At 38.4% G+C, this 11,958-nt stretch overlaps 1 protein-coding gene across 1 annotated transcript in view; it reads left to right on the top strand.

The window, feature by feature from the left end:
* The window catches only part of CUBN (cubilin), a gene marked incomplete at both ends in the record, with an annotated part of 131,593 nt that overhangs the window by 92,229 nt on the left and 27,406 nt on the right, over positions 1-11,958 (top strand). The window contains 7 exon segments of the mRNA XM_079538628.1: positions 804-985; positions 2,221-2,392; positions 3,232-3,438; positions 5,865-6,014; positions 6,877-6,998; positions 8,775-9,000; positions 10,970-11,157. Of these exon segments, the coding sequence (XP_079394754.1) occupies positions 804-985; positions 2,221-2,392; positions 3,232-3,438; positions 5,865-6,014; positions 6,877-6,998; positions 8,775-9,000; positions 10,970-11,157 (1,247 nt within the window).

Here is an 11,958-nt window from a genome sequence, read left to right as displayed (position 1 = left end):
GCTTCCTTATCCTTCATCTTCTGCAGTAAAATAACAGAGTAAGAAACAGAATCCAAAGGAATGTTATTTTACTCCCAGAACCCTGTTATGCAGAAGAGAAACTGTATTAGCAAAAATTAAATGCAGGTGGATACAGAGATTAGACTATTCTATAGGAGTCTGTGAGGATGAAGAAAGAGACTAACTCTCCCACTGTACTCCATTGAACTCTATTTCTGTATTTGAAGAGAAAACCAAGTATAGACTGGCAAGTTTACACCATTAGTCACAGACGAAAAATGCGTATACTCAAGGCGTTTAATATTTTTTCATCAGAGTATCATTTTATATTCATAGCAAAGATGGGAACAAATAAAATAACTGTACTGAAAAAGCATTGCTTAAAGTCCTTTGTGGCTTTTTCTCTACTTCTCTACCTCCAAGCAGAGGAAAAATACATCCTTTCATCATTACACTAAGGCCCTGTCTAGTCATCTGAAAGGCAGTAATATCTCAATACAGCCACATTAAGAGGCTTGTATTGCTTTGCAACAAAGCCCGAGGGTCACTCAGGCTTCTGAAGTCTGACATAAACCCTTCGGAGAAGGACGTGTTAATGATTAGAGTTGCTATGGCCTATTAACATTCAGCTGCTTTTATGGATGAATAAGAACTGAGGAACTCAGCTGTTAGACAAACGTATGAAGAGAATAGGCATAACAAATCAAGCTTTCAGGATCTCTTTTTCTTGCATTATTGATGGGAATATTTTTTTTTCCTTTTAACTCTATAAACAATGTCCCAATATTATCTGGGTATTTCAGAATGCGGTGGGGATTTTTCTGCCCCTGTTGGAACGTTTACTTCACCAAACTATCCCAACCCATACCCACATAATCGAGTGTGTGAATGGAGGATCACAGTAGAAGAAGGCCGACGTGTCATCCTAACCATTAATGATATGAGAACTGAAGAACACTGGAGGTGCTCATCAGATTATGTGGCTGTGAGTATTGCGTGTGAAGATGGAGAACAGAACTTAATACAGCTGAAAGGTCATTTATGTCTACATCTGATTTTAAGACAAATCACAATTTAATCCAGAGGAAACAGATAAATGAAAGTTAGCTCTGCTGGGTCACATCTGCTAATTTTAAAGTGTGGACATTCTGGAATTCATGAGCCAGGCAGAGGGGCAGACTTGAAGAACCAGGCTTCAGTGTCATTACTTTAACAGTGGGTAGAGGTACCTCCAGCTCACCTAGTCTCTTATGGATGTCCAGGTATGTTTGCTGCAGGGTCTGCAAGGTTCTCACCATGCAGCCCTAACATGGTCACATTACTCTCTGTCAGCATCTATCTCATCCCTAGCCTTTCTTCTCCAGCAAGGCAGAGTTCCCTACGTATTACCTGTACCCTGAGCTCTGAGTATTCAGTTTCTCATTTGTTCAAGTTAGCAGTGCAGGGTTTAGTTTTACCATGATCTTCAGAAGGTAGCTCATGTACAAATGTGAGGGAGTGAGGGAGCTTTTCCTGGTGATTTGTGGGTGATCTTCCCTTGTTTTCCTTTACGGGTCTTTAGACAGACCATAAGGAATGGCTTTTTATTGAATAATGAAGTAGTATCTTTTAAAGGAAAATCTGTCATGCTACTTGATGTGCCTTCAGCACTTATTCCAAATCTCAGTGGGAAATGTCTTTTCTACCTTGCTGAAATTGTACTAGAAAGAAAAAAATTAAGTCCTAGGCTAAAGTCTGTGAAAGAAACTGTGCAAGTTACATCTGAATCAGCAAAAAGTGAAATGTTTGCATTAATCAAAAATGCCCTTCAGCACTGAATATTTTTTAGGACATTTTTTATAAAGATGACCTTTGTTTTAAAAAGAAATCAAATATGATCATTTGCAGTGAAATGAACATGATCAGTAGCTTTAGACTGAAGCTCTAAATATTTAACTAAAATATTGTTTTCTTTCCTAAACAAACCGTTCAAATTTTGAAACAGTTTGTGTTTGTTATGTTTGACTTTTGACAAAATAAGCAAGGAATTTTTGATGCTTTACTTCGAAGCCTTATCTACTCAAGTCAGTGGAAGTTTGTTCTGAGGTTTTCAGCAGATCTGGGAGGCAACCTGCTGTGAGAGACATCAATGAACTTTGTGTTAAAGAGATGAAGCACTGTTGTATGGTGGTGGAAATGCTCATAAGAATGTATCTCACAAGAGTTATTTTGACCCAACAGGTTTACAATGGCCTCAGACAGAACTCTCCTCGTCTGGTCAAGCTGTGTGGTGAGGTAAACCCAGGCACTGAGGTGAAATCCTCTGGAAATACTATGAAAGTTGTTTTGGTGACAGATGTGTCCCATGCAACCAGAGGCTTCAGTGTCTCATACACATCCAGTGAAGATTCAGGTAAGTTGTGTGTTTGAATTAAATGATTCATTTCATAACTAAATTGCTGGTGCGTGACAAAAATGAGTGAAGCAGCTAACAGATCTCTGATATCTTTTTCTTTTCCTCACATTTCTGGATGGGTGTATATCATGTATTTAATTAGTTGGAAGGACTTGGAAAAAATGGGGAATCTCTTGGAGTTATGGGCTTCAAATCAAAAGAACAACCTCTGCTGGATCACAATCCTTACTCTCACTACTGATTTATTGTTTTGTGTTTAGTCCTGTGTTAGAGATGATCTAAAGTAGGCCTATTCCATGAAGAAATCTAAAAGGCATACTGCTTAATCTACTTGAATAATTCAAGTGTTTCCTTATTACTCATGGGGGTAATTAATTTCCTGTAGCTTGTGAAAGAGTTCTGCTAACCTACTTTTGCAAGTGTAGCCTCCAGGGAGATGATTGGCAGACCTTTAGTACTAGAGCCTTAAGTCTTTCAAACTTCCCCCACTTGTACATCCTACTCTAGCATGGGTGTGCTGCTCTTGAGGGTATATTCCAGAAAAATATTCTCTTGAATTTAGAATTAGGGAATGGTTAGAAGTTGAGCAGTACTGAGTTGGAACTGTAATGAGATTTTTTTCACAAAGTTAGCTAATGCTTGTTGCATTGATGGTGCTGTTGAAATATGTTCATGCTGTGAGTAACAGTTCTTTCTTCACTTTACGCATGTTTTAAAGATTTGCAAATAGCTTCCAAGGTAAGAATCCTCTTATGCTGGGCATTATGGACAGGGATGGGTGTTCTGTTTGTACAAGAATCACTACTATTTTAAAATAAATTATATTATTTCTGCAGTTTGTGGTGGAACTCTGATGGGAGATACAGGTGGGAATTTCTCTTCTCCTGGTTATGATGGTGTTAAGAATTACACAAGTAAACTGAACTGTGAATGGACCATTGAAAATCCCTCCCGCTACAACTCCTCCATATATATCTCTTTTGAGGATTTCCACTTGGAACATCACCAGGACTGCCAGTACGACTACTTAGAGTTACGTATAGGTTGGTATGTTCAGGAGAATGGATTAAGCTTATCAAGATTCTAGTTGTGCAACTATGTACCAAATCTTGTCCATGTATTCGCAGAGACTGACTGTTGTAAGGTCTGTCCATTTGAGAGAGTGTTCATATGCATGCCTCCCATGTTGCCTTTTAGACCAGTAGTGGGATTTCAATACCAGGGCAGCGGATGTGTGGATCTCATCACTCTTTCAGGACAGAAAATTCAAAAATAGAGTATAAATCCTTGGATTATAAATTGTTCTGTGGTGTTTGCAATACATACAATATGAATTTCACCTCAGATCCCTTGGAAGAATGCAGTCAGGGAGAAATCATTAAAAAAATTATTTTGTCCATAGCCTATTCTCTTCTTGCTCTTAAGATATCCCAGGGACAGCAGAAGTGGATTAAAGAATGCTTTAATTATTCATAGGCTCTTGGCTATGTACTCCAGTTTGTAAACTATAAGGTGATTTTCCAAAAGGAAATTAGTATTTCCTGTGATGCTTTACCACAAAATACAGACTAAAGCATTTAAAAAGAAAAACAGTAACAAAGTTATTACCAGTAATATCTCTTCATCTTTGGGTATGTTTAGTTATCCACAATAAAAAGCAACTGGAAATGTCATGAAAATCACTAAGCTAATGCTAAATGTAGTATGAAAGCTCCAGCTGTACTCTTCACTGAAAGGATAAATCTGTAAGTCCCAGTGAGAGCAGGTTCTAATTTACCAGGAAATTGTTCCTGAAAGGTTGGGGTCCGTGAGCAGGAATCTGTTACATGCTCTTTGAATTAATTTGAATGAGATAACTTGGCTGCATTGCATCAGTTTATCATGTGCAGAGCCAAAGCGTGCACTGCTGCAAAGTCTAACAATTCCTTCCCACAATGCACTGGAACTGGGAAGTAATAAAAAAAAAACTCTGAAAAATATGTTACAAAATGTTTCTGATCAGCTACTCATCAGTTTTTGCTAGCCTTGCTTTATTGTGAACCAGAGACCTCCAGGCAATACAAACAAACCAACAAAATAAATAAATAAAAAGTCAGTCTTTTTTTTGCACTATACATTTTTGTGATCTAAATAGCAATTCTATTTAGCACATTCTATCCATATCCATACTAGTGGATCTTCAGTTTCCCAAGAGCAGTCTCTTGGGAAACTGCGCTAATTCTGCTCTGCATGCTGACAAGTAACTTTTAATAAGCCATGAGAAGCAGATGGTGCACGATATCGGCAAATTCTGGTAGATGCTGAGTTTCCCAGCAGAGTAGATATGAATTTCTGGAAAATCCAGTTCAGCAGGAAGTCATCCAGCAACCCTAATGAAGCTGAGATGTTTGTGTAAAATTATTACAAGTTATCCATTAAAAAAAAAAAAAAAGAAGTGGAACAGTTTAGCCTGTGTAGTTGTCTTTTTAAAAAAATGTATAGACATCTTTTATCCTTGGGGTGCAAGGCATTTCCAGTGGTGGGCTGTGTCACTACATGTGACAGAAGGATGAAGCTACTCAGCCTTTGTTATCTGGAATAACCATGCTTGAGCTTTGAAGAATGCCCACAGTTTCTCCTTTCTGCTCTCTTGACTTTGCAAGAACAGCCTGCCATTCTGCATGGAGTTAGGAGATGCTATTGAATAGACAGTTTTAAGACCAACACGCTGTTATTAGAAAAGCAGACTTAGGAATAGCATTATCTGGCTGTCTTGAGGAACACTATTACAGTTATTTTCCTTCTCCTCAATGTATATCAGTAATAAACAGGAACAGATACTTCTACCACTATGATGGAATAAGAGCTTACAACAGCATGAGCAGAAGTGCTTCTGTCTCTGTCATGCTTTCCTTTGTGATTTTGATGATTTCAGCAAACACTGGTGTTTTTTTTTTGTTTTTGTTTGCTATGCACAGAACAGTACATGGGAAAGAGATTCACACCATTAATACAGCAGTGATGGCTTGCTCTTGGAGCATATCCTTACACTGTAGAAAACTCAAAATCCCTGTTGACTTTAATGATGGATGCCATGAGTGCAAAGGCTCAATAGCCTTCCATGCAGTAAGGTCCTTGGGCCGTCTCTGCCCTTCATTCTGCCCCAAAACTTATGTATACCTGTTGCTGATGAGTCATACAAAACAAAAGTGTGCAGGATGTCAGAGAAAGGAGAGAAGGAGCTCAAGATATTAAAAGAATAATTAATATAGCTTTGAGGAGAACACTGTCAAAGAGATTTAGATCGTGTCAATGAGCCATAGCACTCTAAGTATATAAGTATACTTATAACAAATAATCAGATTGAACTGTTGTAGTATATACTTCATTTTTTCTAGTCAAAATAAAATAAAATGCATGTTTCTATGTACTCCTTTATGTTTCTGTACCTGTTTTAGGATTCAAAAAGTGTATTTCTTTGTTTTCTCAGGGGATGCTGATGGAGATCTAATAGCCCGGCTCTGTGGTCAGGCCGCAACATCAGTGCCACTTGTGATAGCTGCACACCAGGTTTGGGTACACTTTGTAAGTGATGAAAACACAGAAGATAAAGGATTCTTGGGCCATTACGTATTTGAAGGTAAATGACTTGACAGGCTATTGCCTTTGCTAAGGAAAATGCCATTCATTTGGTGATACTGAAAATTCATACCATGGGATCAGCTCTCAAAGAGATCCTCAGAAGCTCTGTAATTTCTGCAACTATTTATATCCATTTGAAGCAAACATATGCTAGAAATTAGCTTTCAGATTTATTTTCTACTTCTTTGATCCCATTCCCTGAACCACATTTAGTTTTTGCAATGCACTGCAACACTTAGAACAGCTGTCTGCTCTTGGGAATAGGGGCATAACAGGCAATACCAGCCAAGTTTGACTCACTACAAATAGGCCTCCAGACTGCTAGCACGGCTGAGATGTGTTCTGCTTCTTGAACCCTTGCACTCGTTTTGAAATCGACTTAGAACCATATCAGTGCAAATTACACCACTTTGCCATTTATGGCCCAGCACAGCTATTCTTTCTGTCACAGCTGAATTTAGCCTTGGAGGTTATCTAGACACACACACAACTTTTTGTTTTGATTATGCTGGCCCAAGAATGGTACCAGTTTGCTTCCTAAGTCTGAGATAAACAAATGGAAGATAAGGCAGAAAAGGCATCTGTGAGTGTTAATTGCCAAAGGTTTTGCAGAGCTATACTAAGTGTCAGAATAAGTGTGAACTCTCAAGGTCATTCATCTGTTTACTCAGTGACAAATTAATTCAGTGACAAAGGTTTTAAAACTTGGGCTTTCCCAATAAATTATTCACCCATGCATGTGCCATCCAAAATCACCTGTATCAGTCTAATTATATTTTAGTACTACTTCAGGGTGAATAATATTCCAGTCACTTGCTTATAGTGTTCAGTGTATTGAAATGTTACTTTCTTTTCTTCAGCCTGTGGTGGTATACAGTCAGACCAAAGGGGATTTATCTCAAGTCCTAATTACCCAGAGCCATATGGCAACCTGAATCACTGCTCCTGGCTGTTGGAAGCCCCTGAAGGTGAAACCATCACTGTGAGTAATAATGCCACGACTGTGTGCCTGACTGGCAATGTGAAAAAGCACCCTCTGAATTTTGGAGAAGAGATTTGAGATAATTTGGAAAATCAGAAATGTGGAGGAATGAAAAATTTCCCCCTCTGATTTATTTATGGAACAGTGTGAAACAACTAACTTAGATTGTGCTTTTTGGAAAATAGATTTGTATCTATCTTGACCTCAAAGCCATAGTGCTGATTTGCCCTTCAAAACAATGCCTTTCTATCTGTAGGAAAATAACTCCTTCTATTAGATGTGCGTGGATGTGCTCACTGTTGTGAGAATAAATGTGCTTTTGCACTTTTGCAGAAACGCTAGAAGACACTGGAAAGTTAGTTCTGCATCTTAATAGTTACTTAGAAGGTAATATGTTACTGGTATAAATTATGTCAGTGATGTACCCTAATATCTTAATAGATGTAAATACCTCCTGCGGTGCTACCTCATTCAGCCACACTGCTTAGACACCAATTTAAGTGCCTTTAAAGCAGTGTTAGACTTCACTCGCTGAACTATTAACTCGCTGACTGATCCTTTGCAGAACAGCTCAAAATCGCAACATTTGAGGTCTAGGTCAGAAAAAAAATCTGAAAAACAATTTTGTCAAAATACATTGCAGATTTTCATGTGTAATGGCTTTAGCTATTTTCCTGTCATGTTTTCTTTGTTTACAACTACAAAGCATCAAAAAAAAGTGCAAACCCAGAGTCCTAATTATTTTGTTGCATGATATTTTGATAACTGACTACACGTTTGCTCATTTACAGCATGATTTTAGTAGAATGAAAAAGTTTAAATATCCACAAGTTTGTTTAAAGCAGAACTAATCTTAAATTTCAAAGGATGGAGTAGCCTTCTACTCAGGGAAGGCAGGCAGACCTTTTCTATTATATGCCACCATCTGGTAAAGTTCCAAACTTGAAAAATTTAAGCTAGATTTGTATTTGGTCTTTGCTCAGGCAGAGCTCTTTTAGAAATGAATAGATGTAAACAGTTACAGAAAGAATTTGTATGTATTTGCTAAACCTTTTCATCACAGAGATTCCAATTCTGGAAGTGGTAGAGGAAAAAACGTGCGCCTTATTGGCCAGGCAGCCATCAGCACACCTCAGTACTGCAACATCAACAAATCAGGAATCTACTAGGTCAACAATCTATACCTTAAACTGGAAATCCTTCCTCTGTGCATATCAATGGAAGGACAAACAGTTATCAGTGGGGGAGGGAGAAAGCAGCAATACATGCCTTTCCAGCCTAGTTTATTATGTGATGAGTTCAGACCCACAGGAACCAACCATACAACTGTTTCTCTCAGACTTAATAGCAACTAGCATTATTTTTAGCAACTGCTAAGTGTTTTGATTCAAAGTAATAGGAGAAAAAAAGCCTTATATAACTACTTATACTCCCATAATGAGAAGCTTTGAGAGCAGGAGAGCAGTTCAGTATTTGTATATATTTGAGACTGTTCTGAAGGACATATTCAACTTCAAACATATGATTAAATCCAAATATTTCCTGTGTTGAACTTGTATGTTTCTGTTTCATTTCAGTCTTCATGATAAGTACCTGCTGTTACTTACAGCAGCAGGAGTCCAAGGAAAACTTACAGGAAAGCATAAAGGTGAAGTCTGTCTCAGACTTCTGAGCATAGCCCAGAACTGTTGTACTAGAATGGTCACAGGACCTGACTGGAATTGCTCTAACTCTCCACCAGTTCTAAGTTCTGAACTTCGCTTTTGTCTGTTGCAGCTCAATTTTACAGCCTTCCATGTTGAAAATCATTCACTTTGTAAGTGGGACTCTGTTACTATCCTGAATGGTGGCACTCCTGGGTCTCCTGTCATAGGAAGGTACTGTGGAAACAAATCCCCTGGGATCATTCAGTCAGGCTCCAACAAGCTACTGGTTATCTTTAACTCTGACCACTCAATTCAAGGAGGTGGGTTTTACGCAACATGGACAGCAGAATCTCTAGGTAAGACAAAAATTACTGTTTTTTTCTTGGTCTAGCACAGCAATACATGATATCTACCCTGCACTTTTCAAGTGCAAGGTGAAACTGGATTCTTCCTCTTTAATTAAGTTTGTATCACAGAACAAAATAAATACCTGTCAACATCAGCTTCCTGAGAGAAGCTAGTATTAAAATAGTGTTAAGCTCGTGTTTATTAATCTCACACAATAAAAATAAAATCAATTTTGGAAAGATGTGCTTTTTAAGCCTCCTACTGGCAATTTCTTGATCCTGTAAATTGATCTCATGCTCATTATCCTTCCAGCAGTGGTATCTATTGTCAGCAACTGTGAGACATTCATTTCTCAAACATTATTTGTTTCACAGTTTGATTTGGTTTAAGCATTTGAAACTGGAAAGAGATCAGTTTCAAAACAGAAGCAGGCAGAAATTCTTAAAGAGCACTTATGACTCAGCAGCCTTAAAACTTCTAACTTTAATGGAGATGTTGGTGTGCATGCAGGACTAAATTGGTACATTTTAAGAAGCTGTCTTCCCCCTGTGGAAGCTAACTGTTGAAAATATAATCTCTTTGAATATAAAAAATAATGAAGGTGATTCACCATCTGTCCAGGAGGAGGTGACTAACTGCAAGTCTAGATATGACAATTAGTGGCAGGGAAGAATTCAGTGCATCTTCCTGCCTCAGCACAGAGCACGCAATGCTTTCTCCAGCATCACCTCCAGCTGCAGTCCTGGCTGCTGCTGATTAGTTTAGTGGTTAATGTCCATCAGTTAATGATCTAATGATCCACACAGGCAGTTAACATGCCTGAGTTGAATGTTGGTGACTGCCTGATAAAGGGAGTGTATTCTTACACGTAGTAATAATTTGTGCTTGCGTGAGTATACACTGTGTAAGCAGGTTTTGACACTTTTCAGTCTTGTCAATGAGATTTCATGCACAAGGAAGGCCAGCCTCCACTGATATAATGGACACCAGTGCACACATGCTGTGTGCATAGTCAGTATTCTCTCTGTGAAGATTTCTTTTTTCTTTCAGATACCTTCTTTCCCTTCCTCAACTTTCTTCTCCTTTGTGTACCAAGAAACTCTGGGTTTGCATTCTGGATGTATGAGCAAAACATGCCTTCAAATTCCTACCCCAAACACAATTGCCACGATCTAACGCAGAAAAATTAATAATAAAACCTTCCTTTTAAAGCTAATATATATATAATTTTAATTGAGGAAAAGTAAGATTCTTGGCAGTGTACCTGCAAGTGTGTTTTACATTAACCCAGCTTATTATGTGTAAGAACATGAGATGCAGCAAAGCCATGATTAGCTATTCCCTTTTATAAACGAATCTGTTAACAATTCTTAAAGGCATGGCTTTTAGCCCTCTCCCTAATCTTACAGAGATACACAGGGCTGCCTGGGCTGGAGGAGACGTCACTGTTTTGCCCTGGGCGAATGGATATAGCCTGAGTAGATTCGCATGGGAAACTGGAATATTTTCGTGATATGGGATGAGAAAAACAAGGGATCAGCATAGATTTAAGTTTTTCTTTCCCCAGAGTACTTCTCTAGATCGCTGTCAGTCATTATATGCATACCACGTTGTGCAGGAAGGAACTTGTGCAATTTTGGGAGAAACTCCTTATTAATTTATTTCTGATGTTTACTCTTTATGTAAGCAACATTCACTTCTCGTTGTCAGGGGCACACGGATGGGCCAGAGCAAAAGGATATCAAATGGCAAGGAAAGAGAACTTGTGAAGACAAGAAAGTGAAACACAAGGAGATAGCTTCTTGAGTGAAGTTACCTTCCTGCTGCAGGGCTGGGAGAAGGGAAATTAAGGAAAAGATGAATCTGGATGGGCACTGGGGCTTCTCCTCTCTCAGCCTTGCAGCCACAGAAACAAGCAGACATTCAGAGAACAGGAAATATTTTAACATTTCTCTCACTTGTTTCTTATTTCTCTAGGATGTGGTGGGATCATTCATTCAGACAGTGGTATGATCAGATCTCCTCATTGGCCTCAAAACTTTCCCATGAACACCAGATGCACGTGGACCATCATTACGCATGAAAGCAAACACCTGGAGATGATCTTCCACAATAACTTCCAGATCCCATATAGTGATGGAAGCTGCCAGAGCAGTTTTGTGAAGGTAAAATGATTTCTCAGCTCAGCAGAGCAGCGCTTTAAGAAGTCATGATTCCAGAATTCTGTTTTACAGATGTGTTGTGGTTAAAATGTGAAGACAAAAAAAAAAAAAAAAAGAGAGAAAATTTAAAGTGGAGTCCTTGTGCCAGTACAGTCTATTTCCCATAAATTTTGAGAACTGTATATTTCTGATTTCAGCAGCATTTGAGGCTCCTCCTCCAGAAGGGTCCCCTCGCCTTGCATACCGCCGCAGAAATGACAAATATGAGAAAAGTAATACGGCTTCAGAACCAGGAAATAATGAGAAAATGCTGTGAAATGAAAAGGCCTTTTGAATTATTCCAATGTGTTATAAAACAGCAATGTGACACAACACTTCTGCAAAACTTGTGAGCCATTTAAACCATACTAATCATTATTTTTCTTATTTCAAACTACAAAGATAGCATTCGTATCTTTCACAGGTTGTCAAGAGCCACTTGTTTTCAAAGCAGTAGAATGGAGTGGACATGCTTTGGATTTTTCACAGTGTCACTTTCTTTCTCAGGCATTTGGCATATGTTCAGTGTTTTTGCGCACATTTTCTCTGCAGCAGTACAACTCCCACTTACAATAAAGGTCAAACATAATTTGACAACATGTAGGAAGTCTTGAGCAGCTTCACATCTGATCTACATCTAGAAACTTACAAGCTTCACTTGCACTCATTTCTAAAAGCTGGGGAAAAAAAAATAATTTATTTTTTCATAACCTGCTCCACTGACTGATTACTTTTAGTTACATTTTAACTAATATAAAAAGCTTA

This window comes from Tetrao urogallus, assembly GCF_951394365.1.
Source record: "Tetrao urogallus genome assembly, chromosome: 7".
Lineage (NCBI taxonomy): Eukaryota > Metazoa > Chordata > Aves > Galliformes > Phasianidae > Tetrao > Tetrao urogallus.
This window is presented reverse-complemented; position numbering and strand designations above follow the sequence as displayed.